The 22022-nt window shown below is 48.6% G+C and overlaps 2 protein-coding genes across 4 annotated transcripts in view; one reads left to right on the top strand and one right to left on the bottom strand.

The window, feature by feature from the left end:
- Positions 1–14925, bottom strand: part of LOC127473292 (acetyl-coenzyme A synthetase 2-like, mitochondrial) — a 38929-nt gene extending 24004 nt beyond the window's left edge. For both annotated transcript variants that reach the window (XR_007905360.1, XM_051792716.1), the window contains exons 1-4: positions 14507–14925; positions 11249–11345; positions 3847–4046; positions 2255–2430 (exon numbers count right to left, since the gene is read on the bottom strand). Coding sequence is in view for 1 of the 2 variants with exons in the window: in XM_051792716.1 (XP_051648676.1) it covers positions 2255–2430; positions 3847–4046; positions 11249–11345; positions 14507–14801 (768 nt within the window). In the remaining variant the exon portion in view is untranslated. The remainder of the gene's footprint in view (positions 1–2254; positions 2431–3846; positions 4047–11248; positions 11346–14506) is intronic.
- A 6491-nt stretch (positions 14926–21416) lies between these two features.
- TTBK1 (tau tubulin kinase 1) overlaps positions 21417–22022 on the top strand; it is a 108600-nt gene continuing 107994 nt past the window's right edge. Inside the window, exon 1 of one of the 2 annotated variants that reach the window (XM_051793029.1) lies at positions 21417–21440. Coding sequence is in view for 1 of the 2 variants with exons in the window: in XM_051793030.1 (XP_051648990.1) it covers positions 21712–21828 (117 nt within the window). In the remaining variant the exon portion in view is untranslated. Of the gene's footprint in view, positions 21441–21696; positions 21829–22022 lie in introns of those variants that run through there. The other variant, XM_051793030.1, reaches the window with a different exon arrangement.

Here is a 22022-nt window from a genome sequence, read left to right as displayed (position 1 = left end):
AGATAAAATAACACTTCAGGAAAAATATAGTGTGTCATAGCTGCTTACATTTCAAGCCTTTGCAAGCTGCTGGTAGAAAACCAAAGTGTGACTGCAAACATGAATCACACTTGACAGCAGCAGCAAGGCTGACTGGGTACCATTTAGGACCTTTCTTTTCCTTTTAAAACTGCAGTGCTACAGTTAAACTGTGCATGCATTTCCCTTCTCTGGCCCCAGCAGTGGGTGATTGTCCTGTCCATTTGATCCTCAAATTCTAATTTCTTCTACCAAGGAGGAGAGTGCTTTACTCTCCTGCAAACTTTTGGTCTAGCTTGTGTGCTCAGTCCAACAGAGGAAGGGGAAATAATGTGCTTTGAAAGAGGTACTTGTGCTCACTGGATGTTTTAGCAGCAGAGGGCTTGTCTACCCAGATTTTTCAGGATGAGACTGAACATTTTTCTTATCCATGTACAAACTTGCAATAATCAGTGTGTTCCAAAAGCTCAGCATATGGCTGTAAAAATACCACAGCTGCCTTGTGTCTCTTGAGCCCTGTACTGTACTAGATGAATGATTCCTGCAAGGGTTATTAGGTGGCTCCTTGTAGGAATTTCTAGGTACTGCCTTTTTACAAGTATACACTGTAAACATACTGTATTTACAAGTGAATACTACTATCAGCAGGTCCAGTCTGACAAACAAAGCTTAATAAAATATAGCTGATAGTCTGGTGTTACTCTTAGCCTCTGAGTTATCCAGTCTGACAAACAAAGCTTAATAAAATGTAGCTCACAGTCTGGTATAATTCTTAGCCTCTGAGTTACAGCACTGCTGCTCATGTCAGGTATTTATTGTGACATTTCAGCACTGCCAATTTGGGCTGACTTGTCAGTTTTTGAAACAAAGATGGAGTCCTCATATGCTCCATTATAACATGAGCTTAAATTTTGCAGTAAGGCATTGCACAAGAGCTGGAAAGCACAAGTGCTGTAAAGATCAGTAATGACAGAGTTAACAGCATTAACTGTTTCATTCTTGTTTCGTTTCAGACCCTACAACTGACAATGTACTGAGCTCAGCTCTTGGATCACTAAAGCACCTCAGGCTGTTGGCAGACTAAGGAAAATAATCAAAATGTTCTTTGTGGAGTAGGGAGTAAGACAATTTCTGAATAAAACCTGCCTTCTCTGTTTAACTTAAGAGTAGTAGTTGCTCCTATCTCATGTGACCAGCACAGACCCTTGAGCAATTATCTGGCCTGCAGATGGATGATTTCCAGGCGTTATTAGAACGAATAGTTTCTGTTAACTGCTGCTAGAAAACTGATACAACTACTTCTACTAAACACATAAAAATAACAGCTGCTTTCTTTGCCAGGAAGCACAGGTTCTAAATACTCCCAATACATCCCAAGTCCTCCCATTGTGGAGCAACACTGTTCACAGGCTGTATTAAGCCTCTCTAGGAACTTATTTCTGCACTGCCTTTCAACAGTGCCCATGCAAACCATAAGAGAGTGTTTGAATACAGTATAACAACAACAGTGACAATGGTCTCAGTGCCCTCTGGGTCTCAGGAAACACTCATTCCTTAAATCTCAGCACTGTCTGCAAGATTACTAAAATGGAGCAGCATAATCCCTGCCTGTGCTGATATAAACCAGATGTGGATTGAGCTGCTTCGACTCACAATCCTAACAGACTGTAATACGGGCAATCCATTTGAGGATGAAGATCCAGATGATATAAGGAGCAGAACTCAAGTCCAAAAGGCACAGATGGAGAGAAAGATTATCCTAGCCAACACTCAGACCTAAAAGAAGTTATCCGGAGCGCCAGCGAGCGTCTGTGGCAGCACAGGAGGAGCAGCACACACTGAAAACCTGCTCCAGAGGCAGCATAAAGGCCAGACATCACTGTCAGGCCTGGTACAGCTACACCAGAGTGCCAAGCTGCTTCCTAGGCTTTTAAGCTCAGCACACACAACGCAAGGAAACTGCCATGGAGACTGCCTTGTCTTTCCCGGCTGCCAATTCCTAGTGTAGCCCACAGCAGATCAAAGATCAAAGCCAAATACTACAGTGTGCATGATCTACACATTCAGGAAGACTGTTACATGCGTTCTGAACAGCCCCGCATCAGGTTTCTCAGAGAGGCCTGTGGTAGCTGGTCCCTACATTTATTAGTTCACCATATTTCTCTTCCCAGGCACAGTAAACATCACATACTTCAAGAAACATCAGGAATACAGGCAAGGTTTACCAACAACATACCTCTTCAAGGGGAATATCACAGTCACCCATCTGGACTTTGTTATCTGTCCTCTGAGCCACAAAGACATGTTTGATGCTTGGACAGTTCTTCACAGCTTCATCCACAGTCCTCTTCAGCTCTATGATTCGGCCTCCCCTGACTCCCTGGTTGTAGGTGATAACTGCTTTGCATTCAGCTAAGAGGAAAAAGAATTAGCAGACATACCAGCCTGCCTTTCAGGCTAGTGTGCACACCCTACTTTCATTACTTTTGGGGATGATGTACAGGACAACATGTGTGTCAAATACTTAGAACCATTATCAATCAAAACCAGTCAGTGTCACTGATGAAAAAACTTTAAAACCTGAGACACACATAGATTAGGGGCAGCTGGAACCTCCACAGGTTATCCAGTCCATCTCCCCCACCCCAAGGCAAGGCCCATTCCAGCTAAACCACTTCTGACAACTATCTGTTCAGTCTTCCTAAAATGCTCCAATGGCATCTATTCTACCCTCCCCACCAGTCCACTCCAATGCCTATCATGAATATGAGAAAGTCTTTCCCAACATCTACCCTAAGTACCCCTCACTGTAATTTAAATCCTCAGTTCCTGTCTAGCAAAGCTGACATGCAGAGCAGCTTCCTCCCAGTTACCTGTGTTACAATGAATGATACTGCTTTAGGCTGACAGCTCACACACTGAAACCAGGGCAAGACTTCCTATGATCTGTGTGAACAAGCACCTTTGCCCCTCTCTCTGAGGCTCCGTGTAAGCATCCATTACAAACTGACATGGACAGCACAAAGCTCAGCAGCCTCTTGAAGGTGTCACCCTGCTCCGAGATACCTGCAGCCTTCTGAAACTCATCTGTACTACCTGGAAGCCGCAGCACACAGCAGCAATCTGGCAGAACACTTCAAATTGCACCACTCAACGTTATTACAGAGCTGTGGCTGCAGAGAAATGACTCTTTAGTCCATAACCTCCACACAGGTGGCCAAATATGAGGGATGTGTATTTGCTCTCTATAGATTAACTCCACTAAAAAGAGGAAAAAACCATGAAAATTTCTGTAAGACTTTTTCCCTCAGACTAGCCATAAAGAAAGTGATGTGACTGCTACGGGACATGAGCCACTTGCTATTTAGCTCTTCTGTCAGTACTTTTAGCATTACTTTTTACCTAATCACACAAGTGCTGAGAGCTGAGAACAGCTCTGTCTGCTGGTACAAGGGCTCACAGAGCAGATGCAGGCTGCCAACACTTCCAGGACCATACATAAATCACAGGATTACTATTGAGAATGCAGAATTAGTACTGTGCAAGAGTATCAAAGAAACACTGCAATTACACTGCAAAAGAACAAATCAGACCCCATCCCTAAGCTCTGGTTTTCCTTCCAGCTTCATTGCTGGCAGGCAGTAACCCAGTTCACACTGAATGTTAAGCAATTTATAAAGTATTTTAAGGCCAGAGGATACTACATCTCTCCCTAAGGAAAAGGCTCTTCAATGCACTCTACGGAGGAGAGTAAACTCAACAGAGAACTGGGATATGTCTCGGACCACTGTCCCAGAGGAGTTTGTTCCCCAGTCTGCATCTACTTACAGTCCATGATTCTCCCAGCCAAGGACTCTGCGCTGAATCCGGCGAAGACCACACTGTGAACAGCACCAATTCTGGCACAAGCCAGCATGGATGCCACTGACAAGGGAGACACGGGCATATAGATGGCCACCCTGTCCCCTTTCTGTATCCCGTATTTCTTCAGGGTGTTGGCAAGACGGCAAGTCAGATCCAGAAGTTCCCTGCAGGCACAGAAGCAACACTGTCATGTGACCACACAACCTGTTTTACACGGGGGAACAAAGAAAAGATGAACTTTTCTTTGTGTATGAGTGAGGTATCACATCGCCTCTGGACCTCATCTCAGCAGTACTGGGCACATCAGCTTTTGCATTTTAAAGAATGGTGGCCTGGGGCATGGTGAGAGTCAGACTGCTCCTGTCACTTCGGTGAGGAGAAAAAAGGGCAGAGAGTGGTGCTGGCTGCAGAAGGATGAGTAAGAGAGAGCCACAGGCACTGCCTGGAGCTGCCAGGCTGTGATGTGGGTAGAGCAGCCAGCAAGCCAGTGGTTGTCCTTCTGCCTCCAGAAGTCAGTGTCCATTTTGGCCATCCTTGATACCTTTTTTACGCATGAGGCTCAGTCAGAAGCTACTGGGAACAAATGTGGGATAAACACAAGGTGAAATGGAAGCGTTGCCTAAAGACTCCCAGAACTTTTTAAGTTGGGCAATTGCTGGAAGTGCTCCGCAACTGGTAGATTCTCTTTAAATTGCAAGGGTAAACAATGCATTTACATGCATAAGGAAGAAAAGAAGTCCCGAGACACCAGTGTGAGGGGCAGATTTTACATGACTTTCATCAAAGCTGGATCACCTGCAGCCCAACTTCCTCTGCTGTCACTTAACCCTGCCATGCCGCAGAGCACAACAGCCTTGCAGAACAGAAGCACTGCTCCGAATAAAACTGCAGCCACTTTTGCACAGAGAAACTCGGGAACACCAAGAACAGGAACAAAGGCTCTTTTCATGGGGCTCGCCACTGCAACAAGCTGTCTTAACAGCAAAAACGTTCCTCTAAGGAATGAAAAAGCAGTTTGTGGGCAAAGGCTTGCACATACACTTATTCTGCACAGGGGATAAGACGACTGCAGGTACACCTGGGTCCAAGATGCTGTCATGAACTGAACAGCTCTGTATGCCTCCAGTGGAAAGGCTTCAGGAACAAGAGCTACTGTACCAGGTGAGGAGTGGTCTCATGCCAAAGGAGACGACCCTAGGAGGGGCAGCAGAACAGTCCTGTATGAATCATCAGCTCAGAGGAGGAGACTGGCAGAGTCTGCCCAGAATGAAAATTGTCCTCTGGGTTCACAAACTCTCTGAGGCCCAGAGGAGAGAGATATCTTCTACTCCCTAGGAAACTCATCTTCAATCTGTCACCTGTGAACCCTTAGGGGCTGTAAGCTATGCCCCCAGGGACCCCCATACTGTTAATAAAGAAATTAGTTTTGGCGGTTTGCATTCCGTAATAAGCTGTAAAGCATGAATCTATATCTTATGTGTCCTCTTGTCACAGAACTGACCACAGCTGTGAAAAAACAAAGAAACAAAACCAATTTTCAGCTGGTGGCTAAGCTGCAAATAAAATGAAAAGTTCCTTGCTCATCAAAAATTGCTTTGTTTCTTTTTTTAACTTTCTTTTCCACTGCAAGCTGGAAATAGGGAAAGCCCAAGAGCTCCTCTTTGGAAATGTCATATTAAAACTTGGCATCTTACTTCCATAGAATAAAACTCCATCTGCACTGTGAGGGCATGAAGAAACACAGTCACTGAGAAAGTATGACGATAGATCCAGTGATGGCTGGAGGGACACCACTTCCCTCCCATCTTTTAGAAGACAAGGAAAACGAGTCTCAAATCCAAGGCACAGCACCTCATATTATTTATTTTAATACTATTCCCATAGGATCAAATAAATAGTCCATTTCTGGACAGGCACTCAGAGAAGTGGCCAGACATGCTCAAGTGTCTGTTGTCTGGCAGTAGCTGGCAACAGCTGCGACTGCAGAGAGACCACAATCCTGTAGAAATCAGGTATGGAGTGGCTGCACCCCAGACTGAATTTCTCCCTAATCCCTTACGGTTAGAGATCAGCCTAAACTCTGAAGCGCAACATTCACTTACCCCTTCCCAAGCCCCTCATGACCATGCATGTTCCTACTGTCTACGTAAGTGCACAGTCTGTCAGATTTATTATTTTGCTTACTCTTACTGAGTTCATGAACTCTGTGCAATAACGATTTCTCACCCCATGTTTGGTTTGGTGCCTTGTCCTAAAAGGTCACATTTTCTGGTCTGGAATTTATCTGAGGCTGCATTAGAGAAAATCTCAATGTGGATATATAGTAAAGAGCCAAAACAAAACTAAACTGCTCAACTGCAGAGCACAGGAAGTGAAACAAGCTCCAGGCAGGCAGTTGTCAGAAAGTAAAATAAAAACTACTTATCTGCAATGGAAAACACTCGAGTGCTTTCAGAGCTGCAGCCTCCTTCTCCTGAGCAGAAATGCCAGAGTATCTCTGGCTACGATGTGTTTTCTGAGCAACTGCATGGCTCACTTGCTTATTCAGGACTCAGTGACCATGATGGCAAAAGCTCTCATTGTTTTTTATGATTAACTCCAATTTAACATTGGCTTTATGAGAGTGTATGAGCAAGTTAACAGACAATACACAGCAGTCTTTACCCACAGATCTATTCGCTTTGCCTTCTTTGTACTCTGAAATGCCAAGAAGGAAGGCCTTGAAGGTCCCTTGGCAGTGCAGCACACGGGGGAATAGGCACAAAGGGTGAAGCCAAGAACTCCAACAAAGAAATCCACTAGTCCCTGAGCATCAGGTGTGGCTTCTGGCTCCTGCAGCAGCAACTCAGGCTTCCCCTCCAGTTCAAGAAAGGGAGTTAGCAGAAATGCTGTGTCAGGAATCCTTCCCTTGACTCCTTCACTCCTTCAAACACACTTTGCTATCTAACAGACAGGCAATTAGTACATGCCAGCATGTTACACATTGCCAGTTCTTAACCCAGACATATCTTGGGAAGGAACAAGCACGCTGCAGAATTGCTGCCCCACAGAACTGTGCAGCATTTGAGACAAATGCCCAGCCTTCCTGCAGACATCCTGAACCCAAGGCAAGGGAAACCCCCTGCAACCTTTTTCAGGTGAGAAAGTGAAAAATCCATGAACTGCCTTGAACAGGGAAAGCTGAAAGCCTGGGCAAGATTTACTTGCAACTTCAACTTAAGAAACCAATACTGGAAAGATGGAAAAGAGTTTGCTGTCAATGGTTACGTACCAACATGGCTTCCAATGGCAGTATTCACTGTGATCTCTAATACAAGTGCAACTATTTCAGCTCGGGCTGAGGAATCCATTGGCTTTTTAAAGGCACAGCTGTCATGTGGTTCATGAAGATGTCCAACTGCTTCTGTCCCACCTACCTAAGACCGTAATTTCTGGCCCTTCAGTTTTCTTCTCCCTACTTTCTATTTTGCATTTTGAACATTCCCTCTGGCCACAACATTTGCTGCACCAGAGTGAACTCCTTTGTAAATTAAAACCCTTCTGTTGAGACCCAGCTTGCAACCCTTTTGAAAAATATTTTAGCTAATGCATACTGCTGTCCACTTCACACAGCTCCCATTAATTTTGCAATGCTAGCATATACTGGCTCACAGGTGGATAAACTGTAGAGGTCTAGGTAAACCAGGGAACACCAGAGAGAATAAATAACCCCATGTCAGATAGGTGGAGGTCTGGCATAACTTTAGCTTCTGTCTTTAACATTCCCACTTGTTGAACTTTAAGAGGCTGTAACACAACAGCTCCAGCCACCAGCTCTGCCTGCTTATATAAGGCACAGTACCCTTTAAAACCCAGGCTCAGCAACGTGCTGGGGAATTCCTCTGCAAGGTTTCAAAGCCCCTGGGCCCTGACAATATCCACCAAGAAGGACAAAACACTCCCAGTCTGGCTGGACCCTTCTGCCAATAAATTCAGCTCTCAGCTCATAGCAGCACAGTCCTGCTACTTAGCCACTTCCCTACCACTGGAGTTTCAGTGGTTTAGCCTCCGGAGAGCCAGACATCTTGACAACTGATTGGCATGCTTTGTCCTCACTTTGCTGACTGCAGCCACCAAATCCCAGGAGGGTTGTATTCCCTGTTGTCACAAAGCAGTAAAAAAGCAAGTCTTCTGCCTTCCCATTCAAAATTGGAGATAATTTGAAAGTTAGCTAAATATCCACTTCATAGAAATGAAACCCAGAAGGGGGAAAAAGCAAGAGGGGCCAGGGAATTTTTTTTCCTGAAAGGCTTGAGTTGCATCAGCTAGAGAGACTGGACAAAACTCAGCAGTGAAAAAGATCATCACAACTGAGCTTGTAAGGGCAGCACTCATCTATTCATGTGAAAATGAAATGTTTCACCTATGGTTTTGTGTACTTTTGCCAATCAGGAGATGTTTGGATTCTTCTCCTCGCACAGAGCACTTGAACTCTGCTGCACAAGTACAACCCACCTTGCTGACAAGTGTCACAGGGATGTAGGCTGATTCATGGCATAGCCCAGCTGCTCTTTGTCCACTGCAAGTGAGGCAGTTAGTGGGGCAGCAGAGGCAAATGGAGGCTCTTATTTCTTCCAAAGATGACCAAGCTGGGACAGCACTTTCCAGTGCAGCTGTGTTTCTTGCCAATGCACAGAGGAGGTCCCACTGATGGAGGCTTTCCCCTTCCTCAGGGAGGAGAAAGCCTATTCCAGCCCTTTTCCTGTATAGCCACGTTCTTCCTTTGCAGGCTGTGATGGGAACAGGGCCAGCACTCAGCTGTTTTCTTGCCCCTGACAACTACCCAGAGAAGGGAGAGCACCCATGCCAGCAGCTGCATCTTTCCTTGTGTCACACAGGGCTTATCTATAAGGAGAAGCAGCTCAAAGCAGCAGGCTTTGCAAAGCAGATAATGTAAAAAAAATGGTGTCTTGCACTCCTCTGCATGCAAGCCCTGGACAGCACTCTCCCAGTTGAGGTTCCATGACCTTACTCAAAGCTGGTCCATAAGCAGTGCCCAAATTAAAGGCTTTAACTTCCTAGAGTGCTACTGTAACACTACCATCCCATTAACAGCACATTCAGATCCTAAGGAAAGGAGCCTATCTCCTCTGCCAAAGACAGATGTCCAGCATCCCTCTCATTTCCTCTTTAGGCTGAGGGTGGTGTGCAGAGACCACCCTGCTACAGAAGCCTCACAGAGGGACTACTCCAGCAGCATCTCAGCTTCTGGGCCATCTCCTTCTCTCATATGCTTTCCCTTACAAAATTCCTAGCTCAAATAAGGCACTACTGCAAAAAGTTTTCAACTAAGCTCAGCAGCAAAGGGAGGTAAGTGCCAACACACCTTGGAGAAACCTTACTGCACCATTTAAAACCTGCAACAATGCAGCTCAATGACCACAGAAAATGCAAAATTTTTTACTCTCTTCTTGTGTACATACCCATTCAGTATCACTGCTCTCAACAATACTATTCCTGGTTTAATGAGATAAGCAGAGAACCAAGTGACCTGTTTTATCGAGTGGTAGGACCAAAGTCTCTTGAGAAACAGGAACATGGCTCTCAAACACAGGAAGAAGTTTGAAAACAGAAGTTGTCAACTTGTCTTTCACTTGGATGTTCTACTCTCTGGTACTAGTTACTGTATCTTTGTAACACTGCACAAAGAGGGGTTTAGACATGGGTTACTTGTCTTCATGTTTTCAGGCTGAAAATATACTTTCTTCCAAATGCATTTTATCATGGCCAGGAAAAAATCCAGTTCTGTTGCTGTTAAGAAAGGCCTTTCTATATCTCCAGAGATCCCGAGAAGATGGTTTGAGTGTCTGGAGCAGCTCAGCCCATTTCAAGTAGCACAGCCCAAGGGAGAGGCTAGAGTTGCCTTGAAGGAGGCTGTGCTATCTGTTGGGCTGCTCTCCTTATCTGAGCACAGTTTTCACCTCTGAACCACCCCAAGTTTTCATGCCTGATGCATAAGGAGAGACGTAAAAGTAGATAAACCTGGGAGAAAAACATATTGTACATAAACAATTAAAGGGAAAAACCTTTGGCCTTTTTTTTACCATCAGAATGGCAAAAGCAAGACTCAAAGCATTTAGCCAAGATACCCAGTTTGTTACAACACATTTACATCATAGCATGCCTAAACATTCTCTCAAATAACAATACCAAGATTAAAACCAATGCACTCTTTCAATGCAGCTTTATATCAGGTAGTGTTTATTTCTGTTGCATGAAGCACTAACCTCTCATAATTATTTGTACAACCACTCCTTCCTGCTGACTAGCTTCTTCACTCCAATGAATTATGCTTTCAAGTGCTTTAATAAAGCCTGGAGGTGAACCAGACCACCAGAACCTATTCAGACTCAAGGACCTCTAAGAGTCCCAACAAGCTCCAGAAAACATTCTTTAAAAGTCTGATGCCAGGACTTTCTACGTCTCCTTTGCTTTCTGAACCAGGACATCACACATCTGGCTCCCTGAGATTCAGCAGATCAAACTTTTGGCTCCTTAAAACATGCACTGAGAAACATACATTCTGGGAAAGCTTTAATTCTCAGTAGAGAGACAGATGACGTAAAAGGCATCTTTGTAGGCAGGACTGTCTCCTAAATGAGGGCACATAGCAAGGAGAAGAGAAATATGCTTGAAAACTGCCGTATTCTAACAAACCCTAAAATCTATAGCAGCAATTGCAAGTCAGTGTCACTCAGAGCAGCTCAAGGTTGCTCTAAACTGCACTAAGGATGAAGAAGAGGAACATGGGGAGCTTAAAATCCCCTCCAGCCAGGGCTCAGTATCATGCTTTTGACCATCCACACGTTTGCACCAAGTCATTTGCTGCTGTGCTGAAACCAAAAGCTGCTCACAGAAATTTTCCCATGAACACCTCTAACAAGCAAAACTGGCAGGTTTTTTCCCAGCAAGAGTTAAAAAAACCCCAAGCCTTTCTCTTCTAAAAGCCCCCACATAGAGAAAGAGGGAACCTACAGGATGGCCTGATCAACATCATCACCAGATGATGTGCCAGATCTCAATCTGAAATTTTCAGTAGCTGCCACTAACTTACATCCACTGTACCTCTGACCTTGTACTACCTACAGGTATCTAAAATCAGGGAACCCTCCCCACGAAGAACCCAAAGGAAGAATATAATTTCTCAGTAGCAACACGGCTTCGTTTTTCAGGAGCTATTTCATCATGACACAACAACCTCAAATGCTGTGGTCCCACGTCCTATGTGCTGGGAGTACCTTGGAAGAAAGCAGACTTTCACAGAGGTCCCACTTCCTGCTCCCCCACACTGCCAGGCGTCATAAAGCATCTTGAGAAGGTGCCATACCTGTAAGTGACGTGCACTGCAGTGCCAGGCTCATCTCTCTCCCAAATCAAAGCCACTCTGTTCGGAGACTTTTCAACGTGTTGATCCAAGCAATTTACTGTAAAAAAACCCAAAGGTTTAAACAAAGCCTGATCACATGCAAGGTGCTCTGTAAACTTAACTTGGTCAAGAGTAACAGCAAGTTAGTGCAAGAAGAAGCATCAGTTGTTAGCTCAGTAGGCACACATTCATGTAAAACAGCATTTGCAGTTCTAGTAAAGCTGTACAACAAATACTACACTTAATTGGCACAGCTGCCTTAGAGATGGCAACCCCATGAGAGGCCATCGCTGATTCAGCTCAGCTTAGCTCCACTGGCTAAGCTTAAGCCAGCCCAAATCTTTCCTCTGCTCCCAGTAGCACAAAGATGAGACACCCTTTTGATGTTTGTGCTCCCCAGAGCAGCATTTCACTACATAAATACGACAGACTGTCTTCCCCAGCTTGCACGTTTAGCACTGCACCATTTGGATTTTCTAATAAACCTCAGGTGACACGTTTTTTTCCAGGGTATAAGAGAAGAGCTGAATCACAGCTAAATGAAAATATCTAAAACTGTAGGATCTAGGGCAAACTCCGAGTACAAACATCTACAAATTACCAGACATCTGGGAAAGATTAACATGTCTCAAGCTATGTACTACACCTATTAAAATGTAAAGACATAAAATTACCTTTTAAAGGCACATCTCTCCCCCTCAACAACTTGAGGTAGAGGACTTAGGGAGAGCAATCAACCTGAAGAAATTTAGAGAATCCATACAAGAAATCCGCCTGCACGTCCAGTAGCAAGTTGCCTGATGGTTAGAGAGCATCCTTGTAAAGTATTAATTCCAAGCCTATACAATACTTGCTTATTGCATTGTAATCTTTCAAAGGCAGTTACTTTATTTCAATAGATAACTACTAAAAAGCAGTCAGGGACACTGCCACATAATTCAGAGAAAACTCTTCTAAAAATTGCTGAGTTTCAGACCATATTTCCTGGAAATATTAATACCGGTCGGAAAGGATTTCATTTTTCCAGATAAATTAAGTGCCACAAAAGCTGTGTACTGCAGCCAGGGAGTCAGCTTTGGCTTTTTTGTGATTGCACCACCACATGGAGGGTAGGAATGGGCCCATAAAGGTGTGCAGAGAAAGAAGTCTCTCAGAATTCAACACATTTCATTACAAGTCCAAGTGTCAATCTCAGAAATTTGCAAATGCAGTCTTCTGCCAGTTAAAGTCTTTTATTTTTAATGTAAAATCCTGCAGCAATACTGTAAAGGAGATAAAGCAATTTCTTAACCCATCCTAACACAAGAGGACGAAAGCTCCAGTGGGGAATGCTTTAAGCAGTTACACAGTGGTTTCCTCTACTCCCCATCCATAGCTAATTGGATCTGCTGCAGTTTGGTCCACAACACACTGCAACTCCCACCTCCAAGCTCCTTGCATCAACACCCTCACATATTGCACCATACTACAGTAAATCACATTAAGGGGTATTCATTGCCCAAGCAGCATTTCTTACTCACAAGCAGCCACATTGGCCTTCAGAGGGAATTTCTGCTGCAGAAATCCCCAGCTGAGCCAAGTGAGAGCTTTAGCTCTGTGCTCAGTAAGAACCAGCAGGTGAACCAGAGCCAAATGCTATTATTTGCTTCCTGATCTTAGGCTTACAAGAACCTTTTGCTCATTTTACAAAATAGAATTAAGTGGCCTTCCCCTTACTATTATATCCTAGTGGTTTTTCCATATGTTGCTTCCTTGACAACACTCAGAAACAATTCATTTCAGTAAGACATGCTCCCAAGACGGTGTTCTGGCTGGAAATGCAGTAGTTTGCCAGATTATTCTCCTGCCCAGGAGTTACAGTGCAATAAATCCAGAAGCACTGAAGCTCACAGGTCCCCAAATCCTATCGCAAGGTCCCTCCAAAAAGGTATCAGATGACTTGGTTGCACAAGATTCAGCTGTGCTGGGAGGTGAGCACACAAGATGTTCTGGGTCAGGGACCTGAACTGTTGCCGTGTTTCTGTAGCCAGTGTTCAAACTGAGACGAAGGGAGCCCCCTAACAGAAAAACAGTCACTTGGCTGTGCCCAAGTACCATCTTATCATGCTTGAAAAGAAAACCAGGAATAGCAAACCTGTTTAATTCTGTGCATCTGTTTCAAAGGTCTATGATTTCTTTTTACATGTGCAAAGAAAACTATATGGCATTCAGTGCCTGCTGAAGAACCAGACCCAAGGCATGATCTAAAATCTGCATTTCAGAGATCTGACATAGGATTCAGAAAAGGGTGTTGATCCCACTCCACAGAAGAAAGAAACAGATCTCTGTAAGTCTCTGCTCAGACAAGACCTTTCTTTCAAGAGGAATTAATGAAGACAAAAGCCTGCCTAAAATCCTCTGACTGCTGGGTGCCAGAACCAGGGCTGTACACACATCTCCATAAACTTGGGATCCACTGCTGGGAATCATCTCCTGGGAGGAGATGCTCCCATATGTTCTGGAAGACCTAAGGAGGGTTTCCTCTTTTACTGTGAAAAAAACGGTGTCCAGAGATGTCACCGTTACTGCACTACTGAACCGGTAGTGCTGATTCAAGCACTCTCACAGGAACGGGAAATGAAGGTCAGAAACGAACATCCCTGTTAAAAGACTTCACCACTGAGTTGTACCCTAGGTGGGACTGGGGCTCATTCCCACTGGGCATGGCCACGGCACAGAAGAGACTTCAAGGCAGATACGGCCAGGATGAAAGTCAAGGGCAGTGAGGACAGTCGTGGAGAATTTTACTCTTGCTTCACGTTAAGTGGTGAAGTCGGAAGAAAAGAACAAGATCCTCGTTCTAAAGAGAAAAAACCTTGCCGCTTCTGCCTCAAAAGACTGGGATTCGCACCGTTCGCCACCTGTGGATCATCTTAAGCCACCACGGGAAGCCGAAGCCGGCATAGCCGAAGCCGGGGCATTTCTGCCGGCACGGCAACAGGGGTGCGGCCGATCTCCGCCGATCGGAGGGCAAGAGGCTTAGCCGGGTTTAATCCCGGCTTCGGATTTTCTCCCCGCTTCCAGCATTTCGCAACTCCCTGCTGGTTTCTTCCCAGCGCTGCCCAACCGAACTCCTCGTCTTCCCCCCCAAAGAGGGGCGCTGGCGGAACCCGGCCCTCGGGACGGCTCCCGGGCAGCCCGACGGCGGCAGCGGGCGGTGCCGCGGGGGGGACGCCTTACCCGAGACGTTGAGGCGGCCCCCGAGGAACCAGCGGGCTGTGCCGGCGGGCCGGCCGGGCTGGCAGGCCGTGTGGAAAGGGCTGTCCCAGCGCAGCCACCCCTGCGCCAAGTCCGCCCAAAACCCGGCGGGGTCGCGGGCCGCCTGCTCCTGCCAGGCCCGGTACCCTCCGGGTGGCAGCGCACCGGGGGCTCCCGCCTCGCTGCAGCGGCGCCGGGCCGCGGCCAGGACCTGTCCCAGAGGGTGCGGAGGGCTGAGGGCGCACAGCGCCCGCGCTCGGGCGGCCGCCAGCGCCATGGGCTCAGCCCTGCGCCGCCGTCGGGACCGCGCCGCGCCCGGCCCAGGAACGGCCCCGGAACAGCCCCGGCCCGCCGGGAGGGGCGCGAGACCGCCTGAGGGGAGGGGCTGCCCCGGCCGGGCGGCCCTCGGAGCGCCGCACCCGGGAACACCCGGCACGACCGGGAGTGCCCTGCACCCGGGGACACCCCGCACCTGAGGACACCCAGCACGACCGGGAGTGCCCTGCACCCGGGGACACCTCGCACCTGGGGACAGCCTGTAGGCACATGGGCCCTCATACACCACCAAACACATGGCTGTCATACCTCTGACCCCTCTTTGCTCAAAATGAGGTGACTCTAAGTGGGTTCACTTTTTGCTTGGCAGCCCTGCGAGCACCGTCGTTACCACAACGTGGAGCTCCTAGTTTTGGTTATCATTCCTTCCTCCATATTAGTGTAAGGACCAGGTTTAACCCGTACTTCGTGATGGAAACCCTCAACAATGAGTAGCGAGGTTTCAGAGCAGGTAACACAGAGCTTATTCTCTGCATAGCAGGGACATGCCCTTTGCTGGCTTGAAGAAGCTAATTCTTTTAGGCAGTTTGGTCCAGCCTCCCAGCATGGAGTTTGAAAACTCCTATTAGAGGAGCAAGGTCTGGGCATCCTTTAGAAGTGCCAAACTTCCTGAGCACCAACTCTGCTCACTCTCAGAGTTTGGGTAGACAAAACACGTCATCTTCAAGATTAAAAACTTGAAATTACTCTATATGCCACGAAGCTTTTTCTGGCAGTGGTAGAGACAAATAGTGTTTTCTATGACTTTTTTCCCCCCCGTTCTAGAAATATCACCAGATACTTTATCAGGTATAATACAGATTTGATCAGGATTCGTATTTCTGGCACTTCTACACTTTTCATCTGTGTTTTATACGTAACAAACAAGAATAAATGCACTCTTCCTCGTAAAGCTGGCATTAGCGCATTGCTTCTGAAGTTCGATATTCCTTCCTTGTGTTTTAAATACCAGTTTGGCTTTGCACAAGTCTTAAGTTCCAAGCAGCAGCACGTGTGCCACCTGGTGCCAGACAGGAGCATGGAGAGCGCTGCAGTTCTGACTTCGTTTGCCTAAGGATTACTCAAAAGCTTTCTGTCAAAAACGACTTACAGGCAAATCCCACTCCTTTCAGGATTTCAGAGGAAAGCTTTTCACAAAACAAGCAAATGAGTTGTCGAAAAAAATAAAGCATGAATTTAAATTCTTTGGCCTTAAACCCTAGCTGCTTCATTTGCAGACCTTGAAATCCTCTGGGAATGGTGCCCTTCTCTGGTTTTCTTCCACATAAGGCTGATTTTCCTTTTCCACTACCAAGTTTTATTTTGCTGATGATTCACCATAACATCCCCCACCCTCAAATTTTGACTTTTTCCTCAAAGCAAGCCATGGCCAGCAGCAACACAAATCCAGCCTGGAGGCCCCTTTCAGCTGGGTTGCTGAGCAGAACAAGCACAACCCCAAATCTCCTTTCTTGCCTCCAAAAGAGCTGAGGAGAGGGGAAAAGCATCCTTGAGATTTTGCAATGCCTACTTATCCTAGCTATGGCTTTCTGGTAGTGAAAGCTGGCATCAGGCTGTTGACTTTTTGAGAACCAAAGAGTGTTACAGCAGTTCTCATTCTTAAGTTTGTAGCTTGAGTATGCCAGGAAAGGGTGGTGCTGGATAAAACAGAAGTTATAGAATTGCTTCCTGTGCTCACTGTGTCTACATTCTTAGGGCCCTCTTGGCATTATGGAGTCCAAACATCAATGGTGGTGGTACCAGCTCTGGAGAAGTCCAGTTACTGTTATCTGAAAATGCCACCTGCTACAGCAGCTCCCAAAGGCTTGTGGCTGCCAGGGCAGAAGTCATTCCCTGCTGCAGCCAGGTCCCCTGGCACAATCTCCCAGACCAGCCAGGCAACCCCACTGCCCTGCAAAACATTTTAGCAGATAACAGGGTCACCTGCTGAATAGCTGCAGCTATTGTATTAAGGGTTTTCTGTGCTGGTATCATGGCAGGCACTGATGAACAAAGTTAGTAGCATTTTGAGTAGGGGGTGAGTTTGGCTACCAACTGTCTGTGGGCTCATGTTGCATTTATCCCACACAACACCTCTTGCACTCTCTGGTATGACAGTCTGGAGAGCACCAGCCCTGTGCCACTGGGCAGAGAGAATTTCAGGGATTTCTGCTTGTGCCCCTCTGCCAGGCACAGCTATCCTATGGGCATGCACACTGATGCTCTCTGACCATTCTGCTTTGCCTTTCTATATTTTTAATCAATTTCTCTCTATTTGACAAGAGTTATGTTTCTCAATTGCTCATCCCCCTATTTTTCCCTTAATGACTTAAAAAGAATATAAAGGTAATGAAATCCATGACTGCCACTTGGTAATCACTGTTGTGGTCCTAACTGTTCTTTCAAATGGTCTTCCCACATGGTAATGCACACAGTTGATATCTGATTCCACAAAGAAAGTCAGGGTCAGGCAAAAACACCACTATAGAGCTATGTACACAGAGGTCTGTGTTAGAAATCCTCCCAAGTCACAATTAACCAAGATTTTAATAAAATCTTTCGATCATTTTTAGCTACATTTGTGCCTGCAGAAGAAATTGGATGTGTTCCCATGTTCCAGCAGGTTTCTGAACCCATTAAGCTCCATCTGCATAAGAGCAGATTCAGAGGGAGGAAAACCAGGGATGAAATAAAGCTAAAATGCAGTTGTTTGGGTATCACTTTAACTCAGTGGCACAGATCAGCATGGAGCTTGGGTCCAAAGCAACAGGAACTACAGCAGCTTTGAAGGAGGAGAGTGCTTGAGCTAGTCTGGTATGTGAATGTTTGCCAGATCTGCTCACATCTGGCCAACTCTAACATTATTGCACCATCTAGAAGACATCTGACTCACAAGATTGACCATTGTTTCCCTTAAACTGGCTTCAAGGTTTGCATTTGCTGTACACAGTATAAACAACACTTAAAAGTGTTAAAAAAATAATGAACAAAAATGCCTTTCTTCCCCAAGAATGTTTCAAGATGCACGATATAAATTCATGATAGGGCTGGTGGAGACCCAGTGCCCAGCTGAGCACAGAGGCAGATGCAGCACATGGTGCCTCTCAGGACCAAGGTGCAGAACCAGCCCTGTGCCAAGAAGCAGGAGAGTGTAAGTACCTGCTGTGCAAGGTCTGGCTGCAGTGCATGGCACAGGGCATGGCTGCCACACACACAGTGGTGCTGCATGGTGCAGGAGCACCCTGCAGTGTTGGTCATAGACGTGTCCGGTGCTACTCCACCCTGTTTGTCCGGAGTCCACAGACATCATTTCATGTTTGACAACAGAGAACTGATGCCTCAGTGGCACTACTTAGACCCCAATACCTAGAGCACTGTTGGCTTCCTTCTCCTCAGGAGACTCCTTGCCACCAGTGGGATGATATGGTGGTCAGTAGCAAGAGATCACTGCTTTTGCTGGGTATGCTTCTCTGCTAATGCTCATAGTCTCCATTGTACCTGTCATGTGTCTGGTCAAGCCATCAGCTGTCCCGTTCTCAAGTTTTCTGCTTAAGTTTGGATTTCAAACCAAGGGGATTCAGTGCTGTTGCTGATACTGATCAACCCTGAACTTCCCTCCCCATTGACTCCTGCACCAGAAGTCTGCACTGGTTTTGCTATGTGCTTTGTTCCAAAAAGTCCTTGTTGATGAATCATCACATTACACTGGCTTCCTCTTGGGCAGTACTTGGGCTGCCCAACCTGAGGGTGGACTGAAGGCTCCAGCATCAAACCTTTCCATCCCCTCCAGCTTGGTACTGACGTTCTGGGCTCAGTGTTCACATATGTCAGAGACCCTTTCATGGGCTGCTGCCTGGTGGAAACGATTGAAGAGGTTAGGAAACCTCCAGTTATCACTTGACCTTCACTTCAGCTCATAAACTGGCATTGCCTTCTCATTTCAATTAAGATCAGAGACACAGGTTGCAACATAAATGTGACTGAAAGAAAAACCACTTTCCAAGGAGAGGGGTGGAGGGACACAGGTAGCGTAGAGTGAAGTCTCTTCACCCCTGGAGGAATTCCAAACAGGCCTGGACAAGTCCCTGTCCTAATTCTGAAGTTAGCTCTGCCACCAAGGCAAGGCTTTCCCCAGCCAGGGCCCAGGTGGATGCAATGGTGGCAGAAAGGTTCAACCAAAAGCTCAAGTCACAGGCAAGTTTGTGGTGATGAGAGAGGTGTGAGATCAAGCCAAGTAGTCAATTAGTGGATCAGGTCCAGTGATGGTAGCCTGGCTCAGACACTTACCAGTGATTCCTAGACAGGCCTATAATGACAAGACAGTTTCAAGATCAATCCAGGATGTCTATCTGCAGGTCGAGATCCATGGACAGGTACAGATATGGCTGAGCTGGAGATCAGTACAGCATTTCTCAGACAGGGACTGAAGACTAAAGTGAAATGGAGCTCATGAGCCCACTGGGTAGGGTGTGGGCAGAGCTCTTGGTGAGGCGGGTAGGGGCCATTAAGGCTTATTAGTGCCCTCAGGACCATGATAATCTCTTTCAGTCCAACTCTGCTACTGGGTGTGTTCTTGGTGCTCCATCAGCATAGAGGTCTGAAGGGCACCAAGAAGCATGTAAGATGGCCTTTTGGGGGAGGACAGCTCCTGTAACTCCTTTTGTTTTGCCTGCTTCCCTTGCTTCTCAAACTGAGGAGCATGAGCCAGTGCTTGGGAATACAAGTGATAGGGTCTTGACTTGCAGCACAGGGAGCTCACATGGCAACTGCCAATTATCTCTCAATCATACACCTGGAGTGACAGGCACCTGGGCATGAGGGTGCAGCTGCCAGTGAAGGGTTGTGTTACACCCTGGGACCTGGAGGATGAGCTGCTACAGGGGTGGAGATTCCCTGGAGTCTCTGCAGAATGCTTCCATTGAGCAAGCCCTCAATGCAGGAGGCCCAGGGCCACCTCCAGTCAGTGTAGGAACATCATGGGGCCCTGGTAGCCCTGTTCTCCCAGGTCTGAGTGGCTGGGGTTGGCCATAGTTGTGGTGGATCTGCCTTTGCACAAGCACGCCCACACATATGTCAATCTTCACAACGTATCCCCTCCGTTACCACCCTGGCCACAAGGGACTGCTTTGGTGAGGGGAAGAGTCTTGGCTAGAAGATACGTCCGACAAGGTATTGGGGAGCACTGCAGCCCTGTGGAAGCTGGTGTGACATCTCATGCATGAGATCAGATGGGAACTTTCATCTGCGGATCAGCGTCGGGTTGGGTCACTCTGGTGGGGGCAGGGAAAAAACACTGCTGTGCTGCAAGTCTTCAGAGAGGGTCTAGGAGCAGCGTCCCTTGCAGTGTGTTTTGTGCATGGGCCATGCACATCCACAATTTGGGGCATAGGTATGAAGTCCAGTTGGGCATAGAGATGATTTGCCATGCACATATGGCTTGAAAGGGAATAAGAAAGCACAGCCATGCACAGGGCACAGCATATGCTTCAAGTACACCATGAGTGGCAGTGAGCTGGAGCATGGAGAATGGCACATCTCTGGAGCAGGGTGCACCTCTGGAGCTGTGCATCTCAAGGTGGGGGAACAGGAACAAGCATACTTCTTGGCTGCATGCAGGGAGAGGCTCACTCGTGGGAGCCATTTCTCTGTGTGGTGCAGTTTTGGTAGCACTGCTGCTGGACCTGTTCCCAGCCCTGGTAGGGCAAGGTCTGGCCCAGTGCAGATGGGGAACACTGATGATCCTGATGGTGCAGTGTCCGGGCCAATGCTGGTAGTGCTGGTCCTGGTCCCAGTACTGTGTCCAGCCCAGACCATGGTGGTCCTGCTATTTGTGATGCACTGTAGTGCACCAGTCCCTTGCTGGCCCTGGCCCCAGAGCACTGGGGTAAAAAACTGCAGACCAGCACTGCTAGGGCTGACTCCACCAGTCTCAGTGCAATGCAATCCAGCCCCAGAGAGATATGCTGACTCTGGTCTTGGTCCCAAAAGTGCAGTCACCCGGCCCTGTGCAGATAGTGCCAGTGCTGGTCCCAGTCCCCAGGCAGTGCAGTGTCCAGGGGCACGTTGGTGATGCCAGTGATGATCCCAGCAGCGCAGAGACGAGCACCAGTCTTCGTCCCGGCAGTGCCCGTTATCTCGCCGGCAGTGCCGGTGCCGTTCTTGATTCTAGGGCGGGGCAGCGTCGTGCCGGTCCCGTTCCCGGTCCCAGGGCTGGGCACAGCCCCGTACCACACCGGTGCGCTGCCCAGCACCCGGTGTCCCGGCGCGCTGCAGCGCCCAGCCCCTTGTGCCGCCAGCGCGGTGCCCGGTGCCGGCTGCTGGAGGCGGCGGGGCGGGCCCGGGGCGGGCCCGGCCGGGCGGGGGCGGCCCGCGGGTGATGTCAGGCTGATGCTGTCGGTGCGGCGCGCGGTGCATTGTGGGCGAATCCCGCCGCCCGCCGCGGCTCCGAGGGGGAGGATGCGCCCGGGGCCGGCCCGTCCCACAGCCGCAGCCGCAGCGCACCGGGCCGGCGGCACCGCGCCCGACGAGCCGCACTGAGGGGCGCGGGGCATGGGCTGCCTGCGCCGGCCGCAGCGGAAGGCGCCGGCGGCGGCGGGGCCAGGTGAGCCGGGCCGAGCCGGGCCGCAGCAGGCACGGGCGTGGGGAAGAGGGAGGGAGGGCCCGTCCCGCCGGCGGCCGGGGAGCTGCGGGACCGAGACCGCACCGGGCCGGGCCGCGCCGCGGCTGCGCGCGGGGCACTGTGGGAGATGTAGTTCATCGCCCCACCCGGCGTCCCCTGGCAAAGAGAGAGGGTCCCGCATGCGGGACTCGCGTTCCCAGCGTGCCCGCGGAGCGGGGCGGGCCAGAAGCGGAGTGACGGGCCGGTGCCGCCAATGAGAAGGCGGGCAGGGCGGGGCGAACCATCTGTCGAGAGGGGCGGTGTGCCGGCAGCTGCAGTGCAGGGGCGGACGTGGCCACCTCCTCGGCGGGGGGAGGCGGGATGGCCCGAGGTGAGGGCAGGGCGGGGTCCGGGGCGGTGGCCGCCCATCATCGCCGTCCCTCACCGCCGCCCCTCACCGCCGCCCCTCACCGCCGCCCCCTGCCCGGGCTAGAGGTCCTGCGGTGCCCGGGGGTCCCACGGTGGGGGCGGGCCGTGGCCCCGCTGTGCCGTGCGGGGCCGGAGCGGGGGCGCCCCGCGCCCTGA

This window comes from Manacus candei, unplaced genomic scaffold (assembly GCF_025592945.1).
Source record: "Manacus candei isolate 608988 ecotype Guabito, Panama unplaced genomic scaffold, ASM2559294v1 h1tg000035l, whole genome shotgun sequence".
Taxonomy (NCBI): domain Eukaryota; kingdom Metazoa; phylum Chordata; class Aves; order Passeriformes; family Pipridae; genus Manacus; species Manacus candei.
The sequence above is the reverse complement of the archived record's forward strand: the minus strand, read 5'-3'. Positions and strand labels throughout refer to the sequence as shown.